The sequence below is a fragment of the Suncus etruscus genome, chromosome 18, assembly GCF_024139225.1.
Source record: "Suncus etruscus isolate mSunEtr1 chromosome 18, mSunEtr1.pri.cur, whole genome shotgun sequence".
Classification (NCBI taxonomy): Eukaryota; Metazoa; Chordata; class Mammalia; order Eulipotyphla; family Soricidae; genus Suncus; species Suncus etruscus.
This window is the reverse complement of record NC_064865.1, coordinates 27373429-27397903: the sequence shown is the minus strand read 5'-3', so window position 1 is coordinate 27397903 and position 24475 is coordinate 27373429. Positions and strand designations below refer to the sequence as shown.

The 24475-nt window shown below is 43.6% G+C and overlaps 1 protein-coding gene across 4 annotated transcripts in view; it reads right to left on the bottom strand.

Annotated features, from left to right (window-relative positions):
• Positions 1–1175: 1175 nt before the first annotated feature.
• Positions 1176–24475, bottom strand: part of C18H6orf89 (chromosome 18 C6orf89 homolog) — a 49340-nt gene continuing 26040 nt past the window's right edge. For 2 of the 4 annotated variants that reach the window (XM_049765393.1, XM_049765392.1), the window contains 6 exons: positions 17605–17694; positions 14281–14435; positions 14014–14153; positions 10118–10247; positions 5944–6067; positions 1176–1338 (listed from right to left, as the gene is read on the bottom strand). In XM_049765393.1, coding sequence (XP_049621350.1) covers positions 1244–1338; positions 5944–6067; positions 10118–10247; positions 14014–14153; positions 14281–14435; positions 17605–17694 — 734 coding nt within the window. In that variant the 3' untranslated portion in view covers positions 1176–1243. The remainder of the gene's footprint in view (positions 1339–5943; positions 6068–10117; positions 10248–14013; positions 14154–14280; positions 14436–17604; positions 17695–24475) is intronic. The other 2 variants (XM_049765395.1, XM_049765394.1) reach the window with 2 other exon arrangements.

The window sequence follows — 24475 nt, the reverse complement described above, 5'->3', positions numbered from 1 at the left end:
CTTTCTCTGTACCTTGTTGATGGCATGACTAGAAAGCAGTGTTGACAAGTAAAAAAACAGGAAAAAATAGGTAACAGAAGAGAATGTCCTCATTTATACCATTTGATATACTATAAGCACGTGGAAGCGTGGAAGTCAATGAGCAAGGTGAGTCAGCCAATCGAAAGAATATAGAGCTTTATATTATTACAAAAACAAAATCCTCACCTTGTTTCCCAGTACAAAGAGAGAAATCATTTTAAAACAGAAGATCACAAAGTTGAACACCCTGCTGGCAAACATTTGGATCCAGAATTCCTTCCCCAAACACATTACAACATCAGCCTGAGACATCTGTAAAGCATGTTCCCTGCAAAAGGTTACATCCTAAAGCACAAACCCAGGGAGGCACCCTCACACCAGGCCAGCAAGCTGATAAACACCCCTCTCCAAACACTTGGTCAAAGCAACACGATTGACAGGAGCAGTGCCGACTCAGTAGAAAAAGGTCCAGAAAATGACAGGAAAGGGGTGGGCAACAGGAACCCAACTTTGCAAAACCATTTTGGAAACAAAGGGAGGTGGAAAGGGAGCTGGGGGTTGATGGCAAAAGAATCTGATAGACTAGAGCTCATGCCTGGCATGCACAGGGCCTGGGTTCAATCTCTGGCACTGTAGCACTGCCAAGGGTAGCCTTGGTGCCCCCACCCCCCAAAAACAAAATCAAAATACGATAACGTGAAGAAAAATGATGCCATAGGAAATGGATCAGCACTTCAATGATCAGAGTCCATCCAGCATCACTGTGGCTCTTGGAGCCATAAACTTGAGAAAGAAGTTCTCAAACTGAATGCAGTTTGAGGTTATTTGATCTTATTTGAACTAGTTAGTTCTAGACCCTGCTCTGCCTGGAAACTGCAGTGACGTCTATTATTAGCCATAGCTGCCCAACAAGAACATGTTAATGTAGACAGGACGACAGGATGAGCAGGTCCGCCCATAAAACATGACAGCAGAGGGGCTCATGCCATGCAAGTGAGGGAGGAATCAGCCTGGTTTTGGCAGTGGTGCCAAAAGGCTGAAAGAGCAGTCTCTCATGGGCATCACGGGCATGGCCTTCAGCACACAGGCTTACACATGCATGTGCAGGGAAGGTAGCTAAGTAACCAACCCCTAGAAAGTGGTTTCATAATTTCTGTTTTTATTTTTTCCCCTTTGAATCAGGTCTTCAGCTCTCAAAGATGTTCTTATATAGTACTGTCCCCTAAAGTTCTGTAAAGGTGGTTCCATCGCAGATGATCAAAGGCTGGACCCCTCTGGCTTCAATGTAGATCTTCCACTGGATGGCTCCAGCATAACCTTGAAGGGAAACAGCAACAGGAAAGCATGTGAGTGGCAGGACTGGGCACACCATGAGTACCAGGAAGGCAGGCCTGGTAGAGCCATCAGAGAGCACCTGCTAAAACAGAGGCAAATCTTGCTGATTTAAGGGTCTTTGTAAATATTTCTAGTTATCAGTCTTTTCTTTCTTTCTTTCTTTTTTTTTTTTTTTTTTTGGTTTTTGGACCACACCCATTTGACGCTCAGGGGTTACTCCTGGCTATGTGCTCAGAAATCGCCCCTGGCTTGGGGGGACCATATAGGACGCAGGGGGAATCGAACCACGGTCCGTCCTACGCTAGCGCTTGCAAGGCAGACACCTTACCTCTAGCGCCACCTTCACGGCCCTGTTTATCAGTCTTTTCTAAACTCTGACATCTAATAGATCTAACAGTTTGAACCACTTGGAATCAAAGTGCTTTATTCACCTTCATTCAGGGTTAATTGTAAATCTCAACGAGGTTTACAAAAATCCAGAAGCTCTAAGTATGTATAGCTGGTGTCAAACTTCAATTCTCAGACTGATATCATCTCTTTTGGTCATAAGACAGAATGGGGGGCCCGTAGAGATAGCACAGCGGCGTTTGCCTTGCAAGCAGCCGATCCAGGACCAAAGGTGGTTGGTTCGAAGCCCGGTGTCCCATATGGTCCCCCGTGCCTGCCAGGAGCTATTTCTGAGCAGACAGCCAGGAGTAACCCCTGAGCACCACCGGGTGTGGCCCAAAAACCAAAAAAAAAAAAAAAAAAAAAGACAGAATGGGGTCTGATGGGGGGAGCAGAACCCTAGCCAATTCTCCTGAGGTTGGTTTAAAATAAGATTACAAGATTACAGAATAACCATATTAACCCAAACCATTATTTTCTGAATTGGGCTCTGTGCAAAGTAGCATTCCCAAAAAAACTGCTCCGAGAAATGGGTTCTCTGGTTAAGTAAATCTGAAAAATACTCAGTTCTGCCAAGCTTTGTAGAGTCTTCTATATATATATATCAGTAAAACAAGTATTTCCTAATTTCACTGGCTCAAGGGCCTTATTATTGAAGGAAACAATATTAGCTTTTAAATGAGCTGACAAGGTAAACTTATCTGATAAAAAAATATCTGACATTTTGGCATATACTACCCATATTTATTGCTTTTTGTTGTTTTTGTCTTGTTATTTCTTCTTCTGGACCACACCTAGCAGTATTGGGTTTACTTCTGGCTCTGCACTCTGGGATCACTCCTGGTGGGTTCAGGGCAATTGTAAGTGATGCTAGGAATATAATCCAGGTTATCCACATGCTAGGCAAATGCAATGCCTGTTGTCCTATCTATTCAGACCCAACACTACCCATCTTCTAATTGAAATTGCTGGGCCAGAGAGATAGCTCAGTGGGTTGAGTGCATGCTCTGCAGTAGATAGCCTGAGTTTCATATTTGGCAATGTGTGGTCCCCTAAGGCCTTTAGGAGTGATCTGAACAGAGCCTAGGAGCAGTTCTAAGCACCAATGGATGTGGGCCCCAAACCAAAGAAATATATACATTTGGGGGGCCAGAGTGATAGCACAGTGGTAAGGCATTTTTGCCTTACATGCGGCCAACACAGGACGGACTCCAGTTCGAATCCCAGCATACCATATGGTCCCCTGAGTGCCACCGGGTGTGATCCCCCCAAAGAAATATATAGATTTTTAAATTATTTTAATTAAAAAATAAACAAAACTGGGAATACTGAAGAGAATTCAATTTCTACTTGGTGATTAGGTCACCATGAGCAAGACAGCAACTATGACACTCACTAGAGTTGCCTCTGAGGCCTGAGCCCCATGTCATGCACACCACCATTACCAGTTTTCTGATGATATGAACCCCTGCTTCCTTCCTGCCACCTCAGAGTCAATGTCAGAAAATGTAGAACATGCTGTTACAGTATCATGATGAAGCAGCAGCTATTTGTTCTAAAGCCACTGAGTTATTCTCCAATACTGTCAGTGTCCACTTTCTAGGCCCCATTTTTCATGGTACACATTCTGCCACTGATCAGGTGCATATTGCTAGTAGCCCCCATTCTTCTCACACACTGTCTGCAGGTGGCTGGCCATTCCTGGACTCTGCCAGCCACAGGGCTCCTTTCCTTTGGTCAGCAAGCCACAGCCACAGCTCAGCAGGCCTCATGCTCTGGTTTTGGGGTTATTCTAGATGATCCCACCAGTCTTGGCTTTGATGCTCAAAGCTTCATTGATCACTGCCATTCATCGTTGTTGTTTTTTTTCTTTTTCCCCTAATTCTGTAACAGGCGTTCTCTATGCCTGTAGAGCTGAAGACCTGTAATTTGGACCAGGACAAGTAATGTGTGTCTGGAGTTGTCTGAATCATCAGGCATTTGTAGAACATAAAACATAAAATGTTTTCAAGCCTGACTACACAATGAAAACTAAATGCCATACTGACTTGTGTAATAGCCACTCCTCATGGAAGGGTCACTCCACAAGAGGAAAATAGGTCCTGAACAATTTCATACAAGAATCCTTACTTTTTATTATTACTTCTTAGAACTCCCAAGAGCCAGGCCAGCTGTACTCCATTACCAGTTACTGCCTAATTTGTTTATTATTTTTTCGCTTCTAAATTTAAATAAGTTATATAAACTAGAGAAGAGCTTGGCATAGTTTGCAGTCTATACCCTACTCTCTAAGTGAAGATTTCCTAGGAATTGGTGTCTTATAAATGAACAATATAAAAGGAAATGAACTGAAAACCAAGTCATGGATTTGAAGCATCCCCAAGATTTGATGAAGGAACGAGGAGGGCAACAGTGCCCCTTACTGACTTGCAACTTCTGCAATATAATTCCACTGTCAAACTGATTACTACTGACAGCTCTCTGGAATGAATTTTCAGGATTCAGGGAACAGTAACAGCTGGGAAATAGTGGGGCTAGGGGCGAATCATGACTGTATGGCTGTGACTTGGCTACAGAACCTATGAAGAAGGTAATATTTCCTTGAGTGACTGCTGCCCTGTCAAATTGCTAGTTTATAAGTTTATTGCTACTTTATTAGCAAAACGGGGCACAGAAAAGGTTATGATTTCTTGAATGTATTTATATTTATTTATATTTAATATATTTATTTTGGTTTTTGGGTCACACCCAGCAGCACACAGGGGTTACTCCTGGCTCTACACCCAGAAATCACTCCTGGAAGGCTCAGGGGACCATATGGGATGCCAGGATTCAAACCATCGTCCTTCTGCATGCAAGACGAACACCCTACCTCCATGCTATCTCTCCGGCCCCTGGTACATGGTCCACATGTACAGCTTGAGGCTGTATGGGTCCAGAGAAATAACAAAATAGGCTAAAGTGCAGGCTTTGCATGCAGAAAGCCCATGTTCAATTCCTGGCATCACAGGTCCCCTGCACACAGCACTCATGGACTGAGCACTGCCAGGTGTGGCTCCTCCCAGAAAAAAACAAAAGCTGTGGCAAAAACAACAACAACAACAACAACAACAAAAGTTGTGGCAAAAAAAAACCAAAAACAAAAACAACAAAAGCTGAGGTTGTGGCAAACCATGGAGAAGCCTTGGCATGTAACTATATCTCCTCTCAAGTTCTCAATTCCATCTGGACATGGGATTGCTCTAAATAGTTCTCAGAAACCTCCTATCTTAAAATTCTAACTAACACCAATGCATACTTGCATTCTAAATATGCAAAACACTACTCTGCTACATTTTCTTTCTTTCTTTCTTTCTTTCTTTCTTTCTTTCTTTCTTTCTTTCTTTCTTTCTTTCTTTCTTTCTTTCTTTCTTTCTTTCTTCTTTCTTCTTTCTTTCTTTCTTTCTTTCTTTCTTTCTTTCTTTCTTTCTTTCTTTCTTTCTTTCTTTCTTTCTCTTTCTTTCTCTCTCTCTCTCTCTCTCTCTCTCTCTCTTTCTTTCCCTCATACTTGCATTCTAAATATGCAAAACACTACTCTGCTACATTTTCTTTCTTCTTTCTTTCTTTCTTCTTTTTCTTTTCTTTCTTTCTTTTCTTTCTTTCTTTCTTTTTTTCTTTCTTTCTTTCTTTCTTCTTTCTTTTTCTTTCTTTCTTTCTTTCTTTCTTTCTTTCCTTCCTCCTTCCTTTCCTCCCTCCTTTCCGTCCTTCCTTCCTTCCTCCCTTCCTTCCTCCCTTCTTCCTTCCCTCCCTTCCTCCTTCCCTCCCTCCCTCCCTCCCTCCCTCCCTCCCTCCCCCTCCCTCCCTTCCTTCCTTTTTTTGGTTTTTGGGTCACAGCCGGCATTGCTCAGGGGTTACTCCTGGCTGTCTGCTCAGAAATAGCTCCTGGCAGGCTCGGGGGACCATGTGGGACACCGGGATTCGAACCAATCACCTTTGTTCCTGGATCAGCTGCTTGCAAGGCAAATGCCGCTGTGCTATCTCTCCAGGCCCTCTACTATATTTTCTTATTGTTGTTTCACCTAAGTACAAATACCCACCCTAATGAAAAAAGAATTCTATTTTTGACTACATAACTGAGCTTTCTGAAAGTGACTTAACTCTTAGAATGTTTTTCTAGTTAAAAACAGAAAGATCCCAGGTGGCCTTTGGAAGTCCACCTACCAATATCCCCTGATTGTAGTGGCATTGTCACAGACCGGCAGTGTCTTCGGCACTGGGAGGGGGGGATGAGCTGCAACATGGCCTCGCCGCTCTTAATGATAAACAGGTCGTGCATCCTATGCATCTGGAGGAAAAACAAGAGGGAAGAAAAAAAGGGGGAGGGGTCCCCAATAACAACTGAGAAGTTGGAAATTAGTATATCAAAGACCTTACCCAAATGGCACTGAGTTTTGTGGCAGCCTATGCAAAGAGGAAAAGAGAACCAACACCGTAATTCCTAATTAGATCAAAAAGAAAAAAGCTAATTTGTGTGCTCCATGACTTAACTTAAATAATATGAGCAGCTGAACCTTCTCAGAAGGAACCAAACTACGGGCTGAAAACTCAGGGGTATTCTCAGAATGGGGGTGGACCAAGTCCCCAGCCCTGCCTCTCCCACCACCAGAAAACCCTGCAGCCTCTGCCTACACCCATCATCTTCCTGGCAGAAAAACAGCCCAGCTCCTCTGTCAAAATCTAAAAGAAAATGATGGCTGTCTAGTCTTCCCAGGTAGTCTGGACTTGGCTGAACACTCTGGGGCCCTCTCAGAAGGCATGGGGGCAGATTCCTCTTTCTTTTCTTTTCTTTTCTTTTCTTTTCTTTTCTTTTCTTTTCTTTACTTTCTTTTCTTTTCTTTTCTTTCTTTCTTTCTTTCCTTCCTTCGTTCCTTCCTGCCTCTTTTCTTTTTCCTTCCTTCCTTCCTTCCTTCCTTCCTTCCTTCCTTCCTTCCTTCCTTCCTTCCTTCCTTCCTTCCTTCCTTCCTTCCTTCCCTCTCTCTCTCTCTCTCTCTCTCTTCCTTCCTTCCTTCCTTCCTTCCTTCCTTCCTTCCTTCCTTCCTTCCTTCCTTCCTTCCTTCCTTCCTTCCTTTCGGGGGGGGTGTCAGACCCAGCAGTGCTCAGGGGTTATTCCTGGCTCTATGCTCAGAAATCGCTCCTGGCACACTCAGGGGACCATATGGGATACTGGGATTTGAACCACCATCCTTCTGCATGCAAGGCAAATGCTCTACCTCCATACAATCTCTCCGGGCCCCAGATTCTCCTTTCTGCCTAAAGCTACAGCAGTCCAAGCCACACCCAACACCTTCCAACAGAAATGGCCTGCTGGGCATGCTATGGAGTAGGTGGGAAATAGAACATTGGTGGATGGAAGATCACACTGGTGGTAGGATTGGTTTGAACATGTAATGCCTGAGTTAACTGTATTATGAACAACTTGGTAAATCATGGTGTTATAATAAAAATACATTAAAAAAGCTTATTTGTCTCGCAAGCTTAACTTCTCCTGGTACTAAAACCAGGGTAAATCTCTTGTAGTGATTCTCCTAAAGGTGCGGCCAAGGCTATAGAACTCTGGTGCTATGGTAGAATCCTTGACTTGCACATGGCTGTGATCCCTGAATATAGTGTCAGACTAATGCCTGAGAATTTCTGGTGTGCACCTCCAACCCCTCCAAAAATACTCCTAGTGTTTGTAAGACTACCTACTGACACTCAAAGGCACTACATATAACCTCTGCTGTGACAGATGGCGCTGAACCTTGGGGTTGGGGTGGGGCAAAAGTAGTGAAAAAGGGAGGGGTTGGTCTGCTTAGAAGGTGAGAGGAGGGGCCAGAGAGATAGCATGGAGGTAAGGCATTTGCCTTTCATGCAGAAGGTCATTGGTTCGAAGCCCAGCATCCCATATGGTTCCCCGAGCCTGCCAGGAGAGATTTCTGAGTGTGGAGCAAGAATAACCCCTGAGTGCTGCTAGGTGTGACCCAAAAACAAAAAAACAAAACAAAACAAAACAAAAAAAGGGTGAGAGGACTCATAGGGTCTTTTCCTCCTTTCCTTCTCCCTTTAATAATAGAAATATAACTTCCTAGGACATGTCTAGTTTTCTCTTGACCACTTGGGACCTCCAGGGCTTTGTGCTTAGGTCCCATCTCCCCTGATTTTCATTTCTCTGCTGCTCCCATACACCTGGCCCTGTCTACTTTCAAGGCAGCAGTAGAGCCATTTCAATTGCTGTTGTAGTGACAGGAGGAGGCTTGCTGTCCTGAGCTGGCCCCTCGATTAACTAGCAAGAAACCCTGTATTGTGCCCCTTAAGAAATCCCAGAAGACATGCCTGAGAAGGGGTGAGACCATATTCCTCTAACACCAGGATAGACAGAAAAGGACAACAGGATGCAGAGGCCCAGCCTTAGGCTACACTGTGAGTGGGAGAGGTAGGCTCCTTGCCTCTTTCCCCATTGAACTTAACAATTAGATCCCCATTTCTTTGCTTTAGTGGGGGGGGGGGGGCAGGTGGGGGAAAGGCAGGCAGTGTAGTGGATGGAACATAGAGCCTTGCACACATGCTCTACCTGTTGAGCCTCACCTCTAGACAGACTCCACTACTTTCTTTTTTTCTTTCTTTTAGGGAGGTGGGTGGGTTTTGGGGCCACACCCAGTGGCACTTGGGGGTTACTCCTGGCTCTGTGCTCAGAAATCACTCCTGGCAGGCTTGGGGGACCATATAAGATGCTGAGGATCAAATCTGAGTCTGTCCCACGTCATCCAACTGCAAGGCTAATGTCCTATCGCTGTGCCATCACTTTAGCCCCTCCATTACTTATTTTCTATCTCAAGACTGCCTCTAGGTCCTGGACCCAGAGATATGTAATTTTACCAAGTCTAAGGATATGAACAACGGGAAGGAGTAACAAGTTATATGAAGGATCAGAGTGGAAACAGCTGCTCGAAGAAACCAGAGTTTCAGGGTTTTTGTTTATTTGGGTCACTCCCCTCCCCAAAACATTCTCAAGAAGCACACAAGATAAATTTCATAGGCTGCCTAACTTGTACTTATCCCTTTGGCAGGGCTTCTATGTATTGCTATTAAGTAAGCTGTTGAGATTGACTTCTATAGTCAAGTGGGAAAACCAAGATAAAGGCCTTCACCCCAAATCATATAATAATTATGAAGATGAAGTCATAGAGGGGCCCTGAGTGCTAGCTGGAGACAGCAGGAAGAATGTCTTTACAATCTGAGGCAGAAACAGGGAACCTCCGCCCTTCTGCTGGCCGACAGAGATCCTGACTTCTAGACAAAACGATTGTTTTCTTAGGGTTTTAAATTCCTTTAATATAATTCAGCAAGTCTGCAGCCCAACAATATCTTCAGCTGGGAGGTTGAAGATACAACCCAGAGCTGGCTGGGATCACAGTTAAGGAAACTTAACTTGTTTACCAAGAAAAATTCATCCTTTTAATTCTTCCAAACCAATTTGGGCACATTTTTTCTCAGTACATGAAACTCAGCACATAGGCCCTTCAAAAAAATGCCAACAGAAGCAAACACAGAAAAGTTTTGCTCAGTGCACAAGCTGCAGAGAGGCAGAGGGAGGAACAAAGTCAAGGACCAATGTGCTGAATATCCTAACTGGGCTTCCTGCCTTGGATCCCTACCTGCCTTTTGTCGCAAGTCTTTTCCAGGCCCACAATATTTCTACTTTCTAGTTCTCTATCTGGTCTTCTCTAAATTTAATTTTGGGGAAAGTCAACCAGTAAGAGAAAGATGAGAGAGCTTTCCAATTAACTTGCTTATTCTCAGGTGATCATTGCTCTCTGGGGTTCATTTTCCTTACCTACAACTCAAGGCAACTGAAATAACCATACCATTTGTTTAATGTGTGTCTGCTTTCTGCTGTAAGTTCATGTCACTTCCACACCTTTTTGTTTTGTTTTGTTTTTGGGCCACACCTAAACGGCACTTAGGGGTTAATCTTGGCTCTGTGCCTAGAAATTACTCCTGGCAGGCTCAGGGGACCATATGGGATGCCAGGGATCAAACCTGGGCTAGTTGCGTGCAAGGTAAATGCCCTACCTGTTGTGCTATCGATCCAGTCCCTCACTTCCACATCTTTAATGCAGAAAAGTAGCTTATCCTCCAGATGCTAACGGTAGGAAAGAGCTATGCAAGGTAGCAAGACTTCACCAGCTGCCTTTGTAAAAAGGCCATTGGCAGATCTCCTAGACTACAATAGGAGGAGGGCAAATCTAGACTAGGTGGTAGCCTTTCAATTCATCCTCTAAACTGACACACAAAGAAGGCCTTGATTATGACATAGCTCAGGTGCCAAATGTGGCAGCTTTTCAAAATTTCCTACCTTACTTCCCACAATAGGCTCCGGCTGAAAAAGGAAGCATTTTTTCAAGAAGGCATCTTTGGGAAATGGCAGGGAGGTGAAAACAGGAAAAACTTCTTGTAAAATTTTCGATCTGTTCAGAGGTCTTCTCCTGTGAAAGTTTGAAGCAGAAAAACAATCAAAGAAAGCAAGCTGGCCTATCTCTAGGACTAGCAGGGAAGAAATTAATGGAAAAACTGTGGGTGGTGGGTCAAGAAGATAAAAATTCTGAACAATGTCTGAAGTATTAGGTCCATGAGATGCAGGCATGCCAAATCAATTAACTGCAAGCATGTAGAGAGACACAAACTCCACAGCCATGACTTGTACACGTGGGTGGAAGTGTTTAAAGTCCAGCTAAAATAACAAAAAGATGAAGGAAAGAAAATAATCCATTCATTCATTTTAGAAAAGAAAATGAAGCAGCAGTTTGTTTTATTTCTTTCCAGCAGGTTAGAGAGAGAAAAAGGAGGAGGAGGGGATAAAATTTGTGACTTTCACTGGGCCAGGGAAATGGCATAAAGGAATAAAATGCAAGCAGCTCTTGGTTTGATTCCTGATGCTGTATGGTCCTTCAAGAACTGCTGGAGTGGCCTTGAGACACTTGCCTTCCACCCAGCACACCCCACTCCCTGCCAAAATTATAAACCTTTTTTTTTTTTTTTTGGTTTTTCGGGCCACACCCGTTTGATGCTCAGGGGTTACTCCTGGCTAAGCGCTCAGAAATTGCCCCTGGCTTGGGGGGACCATATGGGACGCCGGGGGATCGAACCGCGGTCCTTCCTTGGCTAGCGCTTGCAAGGCAGACACCTTACCTCTAGCGCCTCCTCGCCGGCCCCATAAACCTTTTTTTTTTTAAATATTATCTTTATGCACCTTGATTACAAATGTGATTATAGTTGGGTTTCAGTCATGAAAAGAACTCCCCCTTTCACCAGTGCAACATTCCCATCACTAGTGTCCCCAATCTTCCTCCTCCCCTCTCCCCACCTGTATTCAAGACAGGCATACTACTTCTCTCACTAATTGGCATTGTCACCATAGTGGTCAACGTAGTTATTTCTCTAACTGCACTCACCACTGTTTGTGGTGAGCTTCATATCGTGAGCCGGTCCTTCCAGCCTTCATCTCTATTGTCTGTGGGCATTATTACAATAATGTCTTTTATCTTTCTTAAAACCCATAGATGAGGGGCTGGAGAGATAGCACAGTGATAATGCGTTTGCCTTGCATGTGGTTGACCAGGGAGGGACCTGGTTGGGTTTCTGGCATCATATGGTCCCCCAGTCTGCCAGGGGATATTTCTGAGCACAGAGCCAGGAGTAACCCCTGGGCACTGCTGGGTGTGGCCCAGAAACCAATCAATCAATAAAGTTTAAAAAAATAAATGAGTGAGACAATTCTGTGTCTGTCCCTCTCCCTCTGACTTATTTCACTCAGCATAATAGATTCCATGTACCTCCATGTATAGGAAAATTTCATGACTTCAACTCTTCTGACAGCTGCATAATATTCCATTGTGTATATGTACCACAGTTTCTTTAGCCATTCATCTGTTGAAGGGTATCTTTGTTGTTTCCAGAGTCTGGCTATTGTAAATAGCGCTGCAATTAATATAGGTGTGAGGAAGGCATTTTTGAATTGTATTTTTGTGTTCCTAGGGTATATCCCTAGGAGTGGTATAACTGGATCATATGGGAGCTCAATTTCCAGTTTTTGGAGGAACCTCCATATTGTTTTCCATAAAAGCTGGTCTAGACAGCATTCCTACTAGCAGTGAATAAGAGTTCCTTTCTCTCCACATTCCCGCCAGCACTGATTATTCTTGTTCTTTGTGATGTGTGCATAAAATGGTATTTTATAGTTGTTTTAATTTGCATCTCTCTGATGATTAGTGATGTGGAACATGTTTTCATGTGTCTTTTGGCAATTTGTATTTCTTCTTTGAGGAAAGTCTGTTCATACTTTCTCCCCATTTTTCTGATGAGGTTAGGTGTTTTTTTCTTGTTAAGTTCTATCAGTACCTTGTATCTTTGATATTAGCTTCTTATTTGATGAGTATTGGGTGAATAGTTTTCTCCCCTTCTGTGGGTGGCTTTTGTATCCTAGGCACTATTTGAAGTGCAGAAGCTTCTCAGCTTAATATAGTTTCATCTGTTTATCTCTTCTTCCACTTGTTTGGAGAGTGCCGTTTCCTCCTTGAAGATGCCTTTAGTCTCAATATTATGAAGTGTTATACCTATGTGTTCTATATAAGTTGTGGTTTTGTGTCTGATATCAAGATCTTTAATTCATTTGGATTTGACCTTTGTTCATGATGTTAGATGGAGGTCTGAGTTCACTTTTTTGCAAGTGGCTGACCAGTTGTGCCAGCACCATTGTTGAAGAAGTTTTCCTTGCTTGTTTGTGCATTTATTACCCCTTTACAAAAAAATTTATTGATTGTATGTCTGAATATTCAAGTCTATTCCACTGATCTAAGGGTCTGTCTTTATTCCAATACCATGCTGTTTTAATGATTATAGCTTTGTAATACAATTTAAGGTTGGGAAAAGTGATGCCTCCCATATTCCTTTTCCTAAGGATTGCTATAGCTATTTGCAGGTGTTTATTGTTCCAAATGAATTTCAGAAGTGTTTTATCCACTTCTTTGAAGAATGTCATGAGTATCCAAAATTGTAAACCTTCTAAGATGAGGTAGCACAAAGTAGAAAGCCTGATTAACTTGTTTAAATATTGGATCAAGCAAACTGAGGCAAATTTATTATCTAATAAAAAGCCTGGGAAATCTCTGTTGATTCTCTTTGGCACAGTCCTAGAGGAAAACTGATTTTCCTTTTCTTTCTAGAGAGGCTGCATCCCGAGGAGTAGACCAAGTCTTCAATAGAACCCAGAAGACACGGAGAGAAAGGAGGGTCTTAGTTCTTAGCTTTTCTTTTTTTAAAAAAATAAGACTTTATTGGGGCCAGAGCAGTGGTGCAAGCAGTAGGGCGTCTGCCTTGCCCATGTTAGCCTAGGACGGATGGCAGTTTGATCCCCTGGCGTCCCACGTTTCCCCAAGCCAGGGGCAATTTCTGAGCGCATAGCCAGGAGTAACCCCTGAGCATCACCGGGTGTGGCCCCAAAACCCCCCCAAAAAACCCCAAAACTTTGATTGATTGGTTGCTGGACCACACCCAGCGGTGTTCAGGGGTTACTCCTGTCTCTGCACTCAGAAATCGCCCCCAGAAGGCTGGAGGATCATATGGGATGCGGGGAATTGAACCGGGTCCCTCCCAGGTCGGACGCATGCAAGGCAAATGCCCTACCGCTGTGCTATCTCTTTGGCCCTGATCTTAGCTTTTCTTAATTTTCTGGTCTGAAAAATGATGATAACCCCTTCTGATCTGATGATAATAAACCTTGTGTCTGACATGATGTTAATAAATCTTTCTGATTTGAAAAATGATGATAATAATCCCTACTTCGTAGAGCACTGATCACCAACAACAAATTTTAAGCACCTTGGCCTGCTACCCAGCATGAACAAGGGCTAGAAAATGCAAATTTTCCTTCTCCTCAAATTCTCTCTTCAGCCCTAGCATCAGGACATGTTCTGCCTAAATGTAAATGCTAGACACAAACTGGAAATATGTTATGATCCTATCAGGAAATTTGTGGTTCGCACACAGTTGCCCCCGAGGATACTTCACTTTCACTTAGCAACTCTCTTTGGCAAGTCCTGGTTTTTCAGCAGTGAGTTGACTTGAAGGGCCAGTATACTGGAAAGTCCACAACAGCGCAAGGCACACCAGTCTCACTGGTAGCTGGTACTACTTTCATGTATGGCCATGGCCAGTTCTGCCTACATGCTGGCTAAGCAGCCACTTTACACTCACCAAGGATAAGGAAACGGAAACCATCGTTCAGGAAAACAGCGCCACCACTTGGTGAAAAAACCTTCCGTGAAGCCTTCTGTCACCTCAGGGTACTGGCAAAGGATGTGTTGAAGTTCCTCAGACAGCAAGGGTTGGCCCGTCTAGGCAAGGTGGCAAAACAAAACAGAACAGAACAGCATAAGTTACTCATGAAAAATGCTATGGAGTGCAATGTTTTCTAGTCTCTAATTGGGTAACACACAGGGGAGGGATCAGGCTCTTGCTCACCTTGATCACTAGAGGATGGAGCTTCTCAAATTTCTTCGGGGTATCTTCTAGGAGCATAACCTTAAGGGGTAATTCCTGGGCACAGCCAGTGCAGTTGGCAGGGATGGGGTATGACTCATTCTGCTCACAGGTGTTGGTCGACCAAGGGTAAAAGTCTGAGAGAGGATGGGAGGTGGAGAAATTAGGTGGCAAGAACAATGTGGGTAAATCCAATAGAACAGAAATTCTATTCTAAGGGGCCAGAGCGATAGCACAGCCATAAAGTGTTTGCCTTGCACGTGGCCAATACAGGACAGACCCTAGTTCTTTTTTTGGGGTGGGGGGTCCACACCCAGCAGCGCTCAGGGGTTACTCCTGGCTCTATGCTCAGAAATCGCCCCTGGCAGGCACGGGGGACCATATGGGATGCTGGGATGCATGAAAGGCAAACGCCTTACCGTCATGCTATCTCTCCGGCCCCAAGACCCCAGTTCTAACCCGGCATCCCATATGGTCCCCTGAGCCTGCCAGGAGCAACTTCTGAGCACAGAGCCAGGAGTAACGCCTGAGCGCCACCGGGTGTGATGCACACCTCCCCCAAAAGAAATTCTATTCTATTTCTAGAATAGAAAGGACATCATAACAACTTTTAAAAACAGTGATACGCACCAGTGACCTCTATAAAGTACTTATGAAATAAAAAACCTCTGGGACTGGAGCGATAAGACAGGGTAGAACACTTGCCTTGCATGTATCCAACCAAGGTTCAACCCAAGCCTATCCAGAGTAGTCCCTGAACAACCCTGGGTGTGATCCCCAAACAAAAAGTAAATAAACCAACAGATAAAAGAAATAAGCCTTTGAGGAGGGAATAGGGCACAGAAAAAGGAAGGACAGGTACTTTTCTTTTCCAAAGATATTACTATTATCTTTTATTCCATAAAATGTTATAAAACAAATATTTTTTAATAAGAAACACTTCACAATGTGTGCTGCTCTTGAAGAGGAACTATGCTAATCTCTGTATGATTCCAGTATAATGCTGGCAAGGAGAGCACTGGAAAAAAAAATTTTTTTTTTTGGTTTTTCAGCCACACCCATTTGATGCTCAGGGGTTACTTCTGGCTAAGTGCTCAAAAATTGCCCCTGGCTTGGGACGCTGGGGGATCGAACTGCGGACCTTCCTTGGCTAGCACTTGCAAGACAGACACCTTACCTCTAGCGCCACCTCACCGGCCCCTGGAAAAAAAATATATGTATATATATATTTTTTTTGGTTTTTGGGCCACACCCAGTGATGCTCAGGGGTTACTCCTGGCTATGCGCTCAGAAGTTGCTCCTGGCTTGGGGGACCATATGGGACACCGGGGAATCGAACCGCGGTCCGTCCAAGGCTAGCGCAGGCAAGGCAAGGCACCTTACCTCTAGCGCCACTGCCCGGCCCCAGGAAAATATTTTTAATATGTATACATAGCTCCTACATCAAAGCAACAAATAAAGTCAATCAGTTGGAGAAGAGACTCAGATCCTAGAAATTGAAGATTTTTTTTTCTCTTTTATGGGGGTGTGCATGGTTGGGCCACAGTTGGCAGTGCTGGGGGAGGAGGGAACTGAACGAGCATTGGCTGCACGCAAACTCCTTAACCGCTGTACCATCTATTGCAGCCCACTCCCACCATTTCTAATCTATTAGCTGAATTATTTAAGGCACATGAGGAGCAAGAGTTATGGTCCACCATAAGTAATGAACCCTATTGTGAGTATCCTCCACTGTGCTGGGAATGTCGAAAGCCCTGATTTACAAATTAAAGTAGAATCTAGAATAATTCTTAAAAAGGAAGTGTGAGGAGAAGAAACAGCAGAGAAAAGGGACTGGTGGAAAGGCAGAACATGTTAGGAAGTAAGGTCAGTTCCATCTATCCATTTGACATCACTATGTCCTGGCTCAGAGAGAGTAGGAGCTCTAACTTAAGGACCGCATACTGGTCAAAAGTCAGACCTTTCTATGAGATCCAGCCACCTCCCAGCACATTTTTTGGCAATTCCTTCTCAGATAGGCTGGCTCTGTTTCTACACAGCCCTTCTCAGTTTCCCTTTTCTGCCTCTTGTAAAGATTCTGTTTATTATGTGATTGCATTAGTTTTTGTTTGCTTTTTTCCATCTGTGTTCTGAGACTTATGTTATAAACTCTAACCTGACTTCCAAATGTTTCACAAGATGGTAACTGATTAAAAACCAATGTAAACTAAATCAAGAAAGTGCCTAGAACAAAAGGCAACCAAAGGGGCCGAAGAGATAGCATGGAGGTAAGGCGTTTGCCTTTCATGCAGAAGGTCATCGGCTCGAATCCCAGCGTCCCATATGGTCCCCCGTGCTGCCAGGAGCAATTTCTGAGCATGGAGCCAGGAATAACCCCTGAGCACTGACGGGTGTGACCCAAAAACCACCACCAAAAAAAAAGGCAATCAAAAATAGCTGAAATGAAGTCAATAATTTTGTTTCGTTTTGTTTTGTTTTTTGGGTCACACCTGGCAGCGCTCAGGGGTTACTCCTGGCTCTACGCTCAGAAATTGCCCTGGCAGGCACGAGGGACCATATGGGATGCCGGGATTCGAACCACTGTCCTTCTGCATGCAAAGCAAATGCTTTACCTCCATGCTATCTCTCCGGTCCTGAAGTCAATTCTTTAATCAATAAACACACTTAACCACAAAATATTCTTTAGAGGGCCCGGATAGCACAGCGGTGTTTGCCTTGCAAGCAGCCAATCCAGGACCAAAGGTGGTTGGTTCAAATCCCGGTGTCCCATATGGTCCCCCGTGCCTGCCAGGAGCTATTTCTGAGCAGACAGCCAGGAATAACCCCTGAGCACCGCCGGGTGTGGCCCCAAAAAAAATTCTTTAGAGCTGGTAGTGAATACTTTTCCCTTGTCCCCTTAAGGTGAGAAAACCCTTAGCAGGAGAGGCTTGTCAGCATGGCTCCTGAGAACCTTCTAATCACTATCCAGCTCTTGTATTTAGAATATGTTTTCTTTAAAAAAAATCCATTTATCAGGGCCAGGAGAGACAGCACAGCGGCATTTGCCTTGCAAGCAGCCAATCCAGGATCAAAGGTGGTTGTTTAAATCCCGGTGTCCCATATGGTCCCCCGTGCCTGCCAGGAGCTATTTCTGAGCAGACAGCCAGGAGTAACCCCTGAGCAACGCCAGGTATGGCCCAAAAACCAAAATAAATAAATAAACAAATTTAAAAAATCCATTTATCTTAAAATAAATACCGCCTCATAACCTTATGTAAGATGCACATTATTAAGGATCAGCTTGTATACATACTTCATTAAATTTACCTCTGAAAGTCCAATTCTTTCCTTCATAAAGAACCTGTGTTTCCTCGAGGCAGCTGCCACCAACTCGTCCCTCCCATCCTGGCAGGCCGCCTGCAGGCAGATAGAGCATCAACCAGAGACTGGCACACTTGTCTCCAGAGGACCCGCCAGCACAGATAACCAAAGCCCTTTAGTATTTTGGTGGCACACTAGGACAGCAAAGTTATTATTTCTCTTCTGGAATCTTTTCTTTTCTTTAATTTCTCTTTTGTTCTTTTTCTTTTCCTTTTTATTTCTGTCTCTTCTGGGATATTTTTCAAATGCTCTTAATTAGAGGTCAAAATCTCGTCAAAATATAAGAAGTCTGGATAATGGATATATAATGAGGCAAAAATAATCAAAACAGAATATAACCATCTATTATTTCAGTTTCCAAACACAAATGGGGAAAGGAAATAAATAAGAGCCAGGTCTATACACTGTATTTATTTTTCAGTTTCTTAGCATATAAAGTGGAGGCACTGCATTACCGTTTTAGAGAGGGTTAGGAAGCAGCAGAAAGTGCCAAACATCAGAAGTGATGGTGGGGTGAGCAAAAAGGGTGCAAGGATGAGAGAAGAGGGTTGTGGCTGCTCAAGTTCATATCTAAGAGGTGACATAGGAGACATCTGAGATCTTCAGTATTTTTCTGCAAAATGTTAATATAACGTAATGAACCACATGTGTTAATTACAATGTCTCCAAATTAGAGTAAAATGTCAGTAAAAAGGGGCATAATTTTATAATTTATACAAAGGTATAGTAGCAAAGAGCTCTGAATATAGTAGTAAGGAGAGATGATAATCATTATTATTATTGTTTGGGAGTCACACTCAGCATTCCTCAGGAGTTAATCTCAGCTCCCAGGAGGTCCCAGGAGATAATGTGGTGCTGGATGTTGAACCTGGGTCTTCTACATGCAAATCACCTACTCCAGTCCTTTGAGTATCACACTGGACTGATCTTTGTTAGTTTTTTTTTTTGGGGGGGGGTGGAGAGAACCAAACAGTGATGCTCAGGGTTTACTCCTGGCTCTGTACTCAGGGATAACTCTTGGAGGTAGTTTGGGGGACCCTAGGCGATACCAGAGATCAAACCTGGGCTAGTACAAGGCACAAGGCAAGCACCCTACTCACTTTGCTATTGCTCTGGCCTCTGAGAGATTATTTTATTATTTATTTTGGTTTATTTTTGGGCCACAGTGGCCATGTTCAAGAGTTATTCCTGGCTCTGCACTCAGGAATTACTCCTGGAAGTGCTTCAGAGACCATATGGGATGCAGGCAATCATACCTAGTCAGACGTCTTTGTACAAGTAAAGTACCCTGCTTGCTATAGTATTATTCCAGCCTCTATTTTAGTTTTTATTTTTCTATTTTTTTTTGGTTTCTAGGCCACACCAACAGCACTCAGAGTCACTACTGGCTGTTAGCTCAGAAATCACTCCTGGCAGGCTTGGAGTACCATATGGGATACCAGGGATCGAATCCAGGTTGGCTATGTGCAAGGCAAACACCCTACCCACTATACTATTGCTCTGGCCTCTGCAGCCTCTATTTTAACTGTAATATATTTGGGGGGGGGCAGTGTTCACCTAGTGGTACTCAGGACTACTCCTGGCAGTGCATGGAGAATCTTATGGGATGCTGGGGATTGAAGCTGGTTTAGCTACACTTAAGGCAAGCTCCTAATCTATTGTACTGTCTCTTCAGTTCCAACATATTTACTTTTAATGAAAAAAATTTTTTAAAAGATTATGCACTGTACCCAGCAATGCTGAGAGGTAACTTCTGGCTTTGCATTCAAGAATTATTAATTATTAATGATGGGGTTTGGAGAATCATATAGGACAATGGTGAGACTTGAATTTGGGTTGGCTATCTACAAGGCATGTGCCCTACCTGCTGTATCACTCCAGCTATCACTCCAGCTCTACTTTTTGTTTTTTGTTTTTGTGTCACACCTGGTGGCACTGAGGGGTTACTCCTGGCTCTGCACTCAGAAATTGCCCCTGGCAGGCTGAGGGGACCATATGAGATGCCGGGATTTGAACCATCGTCTGTCCTGGAACTGCTGCATGCAAGGCAAACGCCCTACTGCTGTGCTATCTCTCTGGCCCCACTCTGGGTATATTTTTAATACAAATTTTCATTTCATTCTGAGCTTTAAATCTTAGAGAATTTTAAGATAGAGACAGATGCCTTGAAAATCATGTCCTCACGAAGTTTAAGCTACACATTTAACAAAGAACTCCTAGATATGTACATAAGAGAACTGGAACATTCTCACAATAAAACTTATACAAAAATGTTCATAAGAGGGCTAGAGAGATAGCACAGTAACAGGGCATTTGCCTTGCATGCAGCCGGTCCAGGATGGATGGTAGTTCAAAACCTGGCATCTCATATGGTCCCCATATGCTGCCAGGAGCAACTTTTGAGCGCAAAACTAGGAATAACCCCTGAGCGCTGCTGGGTGTGGCCCAGCCCCCCAAAAGTTCACAGGAGCATTATTCACAATAGCCTAAAGTACAAACACCCAAATGTCCAACAATTGAGGTATAAATAAAATGTAGTATATCAGGGCCCGGAGAGATAGCACAGCGGCGTTTGCCTTGCAGGCAGCCGATCCAGGACCAAAGGTGGTTGGTTCGAATCCCGGTGTCCCATATGGTCCCCCGTGCCTGCCAGGAGCTATTTCTGAGCAGACAGCCAGGAGTAACCCCTGAGCACTGCCGGGTGTGGCCCCAAAACAAAACAAAACAAAAAAATGTAGTATATCAATATAATGGAATATTACTTGGCAATGCAAAATTGGAGAACTGGCATATGTTTTATCATAGATGAACCTTGAAAATATGATAAATTAGCCACAAAGCCAGACATAAAGCCTTATATTGTGTGATCCCATTTCTCTGAAATATCAGACAAATTCATAAAATTCTAACTGATAGGAGAGGAGTTGGGTAAGAACTGATTGCTATGCTAATTGGTACAGGCTTTTTTTTTTTTTTTTTTTTTTAATTATTTTTATCTTTTGGACCACACCTGATTGGGCATGCAGAGATCACTTCTGGTGGTGCTCATGGGATCAGAAGTAGTACTGGGGGCCCGGAGAGATAGCACAGCGGCGTTTGCCTTGCAAGCAGCCGATCCAGGACCAAAGGTGATTGGTTCGAATCCTGGTGTCCCACATGGTCCCCCGTGCCTGCCAGGAGCTATTTCTGAGTAGACAGCCAGGAGTAACCCTTGAGCACCACCGGGTGTGACCCAAAAACAAAAAAAAACAAAAAAAAACAAAAAAAAAGTAGTACTAGGAATCAAATACAAGCCAAATATCTGTCCACCAAGTACCTTACCAGCATGCTATACTATCTTGCCAGTTCCTCTCCTCAACTTTTTTTGTTTTTTGTTTTTTGTTTTTGGTCACACCTAGTGGTGCTCAGGTGTTACACCTGGCTCTGCACTAAGGAATCACTCCTGGCAGACTTGCAGGATCATATAGGATGCCAAGGATTTAAAGAGGGCTGGTTGCATATGAGTCATGCTATACTTTTGCTTTGGCCCACTGACTCCATTCTTGTTTTTAATCATGTAGGACTAGTAGACTAGGAAAAAATACTGATTTTTAGCTGCTAGCTGCATCTTGAGTTTAACCAGCTGAATCTAAAGTCTCTTCTCTGTCCTTCCCTTTACTTTATAGAATAATGGTGGGAGGGGGTGGATAGTCTACACATGTGCTTGGTTATGGCACTTAGAACATCTGGTTGTGATGTTGTGCACCATGCAGTGGAAGTAGTTCTGCAGTACTCATACACTGGAACATGGTGTTTGCAACAAGCACAATATACTTTAGGTGTGGTTCTTAGTGTGCTCACTGCGTGGTTACGCTCCTCGCTGTGGTACTCCCTTATCTTTTGTGGGGGGAGAGGGGGTATTAGTCTACACCAGACAATGATCAGGCTCTAAATTCCTGGCTCTGTGCTCTGGGTATTGTGCAGTGCTAGAGATTGAAGTAGGGTTGGCCATATGTAAGGCAAACATCTTACTCCTTGTACTATTTCTCCGATCTTTTATGTATTTATTATTTTATTGCTGTTATTACCATTTCACTAGATATGGCTCCTATACAGCTAAAAATGCTGTTTATTTGGGGTTGGGGCCATATCCACCAGTGCTCAGGACTGGCTTTATGTTCAGGGATTACTTCTGGCAAGGATTGGGGGACAAAATAGTGTGTGTGGGATTGAATCTGTGTTGGCTCCATGCAAGGCAAGAGCCCAACCTGTATTATTAATCCAACCCCAAAGCTAAGAAGTTAAAACAAAACAAAACACATTCTGGGATTTCCTTTGGGGAACATAATCTGCCACACCTTCTCCACCCTATATTTACTTAAATGCATTGTCATATATTTCTTACTAAAGGTAGCTATTCTGAGTACCATGATGTTAAATAGTCCTTAAACATCTTTCAACTCTCCTAAAGTAACAGGAGAGAATTACCATTTGTATCTGTTACTCCACAATATATTTCAATTTGTTCCTCATGAAAGAGGTGCCCAATGTATTCGGCTTACCATGCATGACACTCAAAAATAATCACTCAGTACTTCCCTAGAATGTTACCTTTTGTAAACAAAAAACAGTGTGCACCCCCCCAAAGATGGGTCCAAGACCTCCAGGGAAGGGGATATCACCCACTTTGAGAGACTCTGCCTTATATCATTATGATCCTTAGGCTTCCTTCCAAATGCTATGCAAAACATGGCTACAGCCATGTTCCCGAAACTATCACATGGAGGGAAATACAGTGCATCAACACCCACATTTACAAGTAAAAGCAGCCCTTGGAAACATTGAAGAGCTAAAACCACACCCTTCCACCAGTGTTCTCTACAAATGAGCTCTCCAAGGACTCATTTTATTTCCATCAGCAAGGCACAATATTAATTTGGAGAGGCCCCAATACCTGGCCTGTCGACAAGACACTCACATTTCTTGAATTTTTTTTTTTTTTTTTTTTTTTTTGGTTTTTGGGCCACACCCGGTGGTGCTCAGGGGTTACTCCTGGCTGTCTGCTCAGAAATAGCTCCTGGCAGGCACGGGGGACCATATGGGACACCGGGATTCGAACCAACAACCTTAGGTCCTGGATCGGCTGCTTGCAAGGCAAACACCGCTGTGCTATCTCTCCGGGCCCATTTCTTGAATTTTTTAATTCTGATTTATACTATGAGCAATCACTAACCACTGAATACCATTTCTTTTTCTTTTTCTTTTTCTTTTTTTTGGGGGGCCACACCCGGCAGTGCTCAGGGGTCACTCCTGGCTGTCTGCTCAGAAATAGCTCCTGGCAGGCATAGGGGACCATATGGGACACCGGGATTCGAACCAACCCCCTTTGGTCTGGATCGGCTGCTTGCAAGGCAAACACTGCTGTGCTATCTCTCCGGGCCCTGAATACCATTTCTTAACTCAGGAGTCTAAGGGGATTTCTTTTACTCCATAAAATAAAAAAGTTAAAGCTATCAACTTTCTCCTTAAAACTGTTGATTCAATCTCCACTGTCCCAGAAGGGTTAAGGGAAAGGGGAGGGGAAGACAGGAAAGGAGGCTGATAGGTCTGAGGAAGCAGCAGAGACTGGCCTAATTGACAAGTTTCTCTGGCTCTTTCCCTAACATGCTCTGGACTTTCCTGATAGGAGATGGAAACTCATTGTTTTTTAATCTGGTGGATGACATTTCAAAAACAGCCATCCCATAAATGCAAGGAAGTTATATTAGGACCTAAAAACTCTAAATATAGAGCTAATTTTAAAAACCTCACAAGGCTGGGTTTTTGTTTAAAATGTTCCCTTCCTCTGATTTTGATGTAATTTTGGAAATTTTTCCATGATTTCATCAAGTATACTACAATAAATTTCAAAAGAAACCCAATCCAAGTGATGATTATTATCACTGATTAGTTTTGGTTTAAAGAATGACATTATGATTCTAAAGGTTAGCTTCAACTAGTTATTTTTTTTCTCCTGAATATAACACTTAAGAAAAATATGCTGGGGCTGGCGAGATAGCATGGAGGTAAGGCGTTAGCCTTCCATGCAGAAGGACAGCGGTTCGAATCCCAGTATCCCATATGGTCCCCCGTGCCTGCCAGGGGCGATTTCTGAGCATGGAGCCAGGAGTAACCCCTGAGTGTGCCGGGTGTGACCCAAAAACCAAAAAAAAAAAAAAAAAAAAAATGCTGGGCCAGAGAGATAGCACAATGGTAGGGCATTTGCCTTGCACGAAGCCGATCTAGGACAAACAGTGGTGCGAATCCCGGCATCCCATATGATCCCCTGTGCTTACCAGGTGCAATTCCTTTCTTTTTTTTATGAACTTTTTTTATGAACTCAGAAGTCATTCCTGGCTTGGGGGGACCCTATGGGATGCTGGGGGATCAAACCCCGGTCCATACTAGGCTAGTACGTGCAAGGCAAATGCCCTACCACTTGTGCCATAGCTCTGACCCCAGCCAGGAGTGATTTCTGAGTGCAGAGCCAGGAGTAACCCAAGCACTGTCAGATGTGACCCATAAACAACAGCAACAAAAATAAATGTTTCCGGGCTGGAGTGCTAGCACAGCAAGTAGGGTATTTGCATTGCATGCAGTCGACAGGGTTTGGTCCCTGGCATCCCAAATAATCCCCCACGTCTGCCAGGAGTGATTTCTGAGTACAAAGCTAGGAATAATCCCTGAGGACCGCTGGATGTGGTCCCTGAACAATAACAACAAAAAAATACTGGGGCTACAGTAATAATACAGTGGGTAAGGCATATTTGCCTTGCATGTGGTTGATCTGGGTTCTATT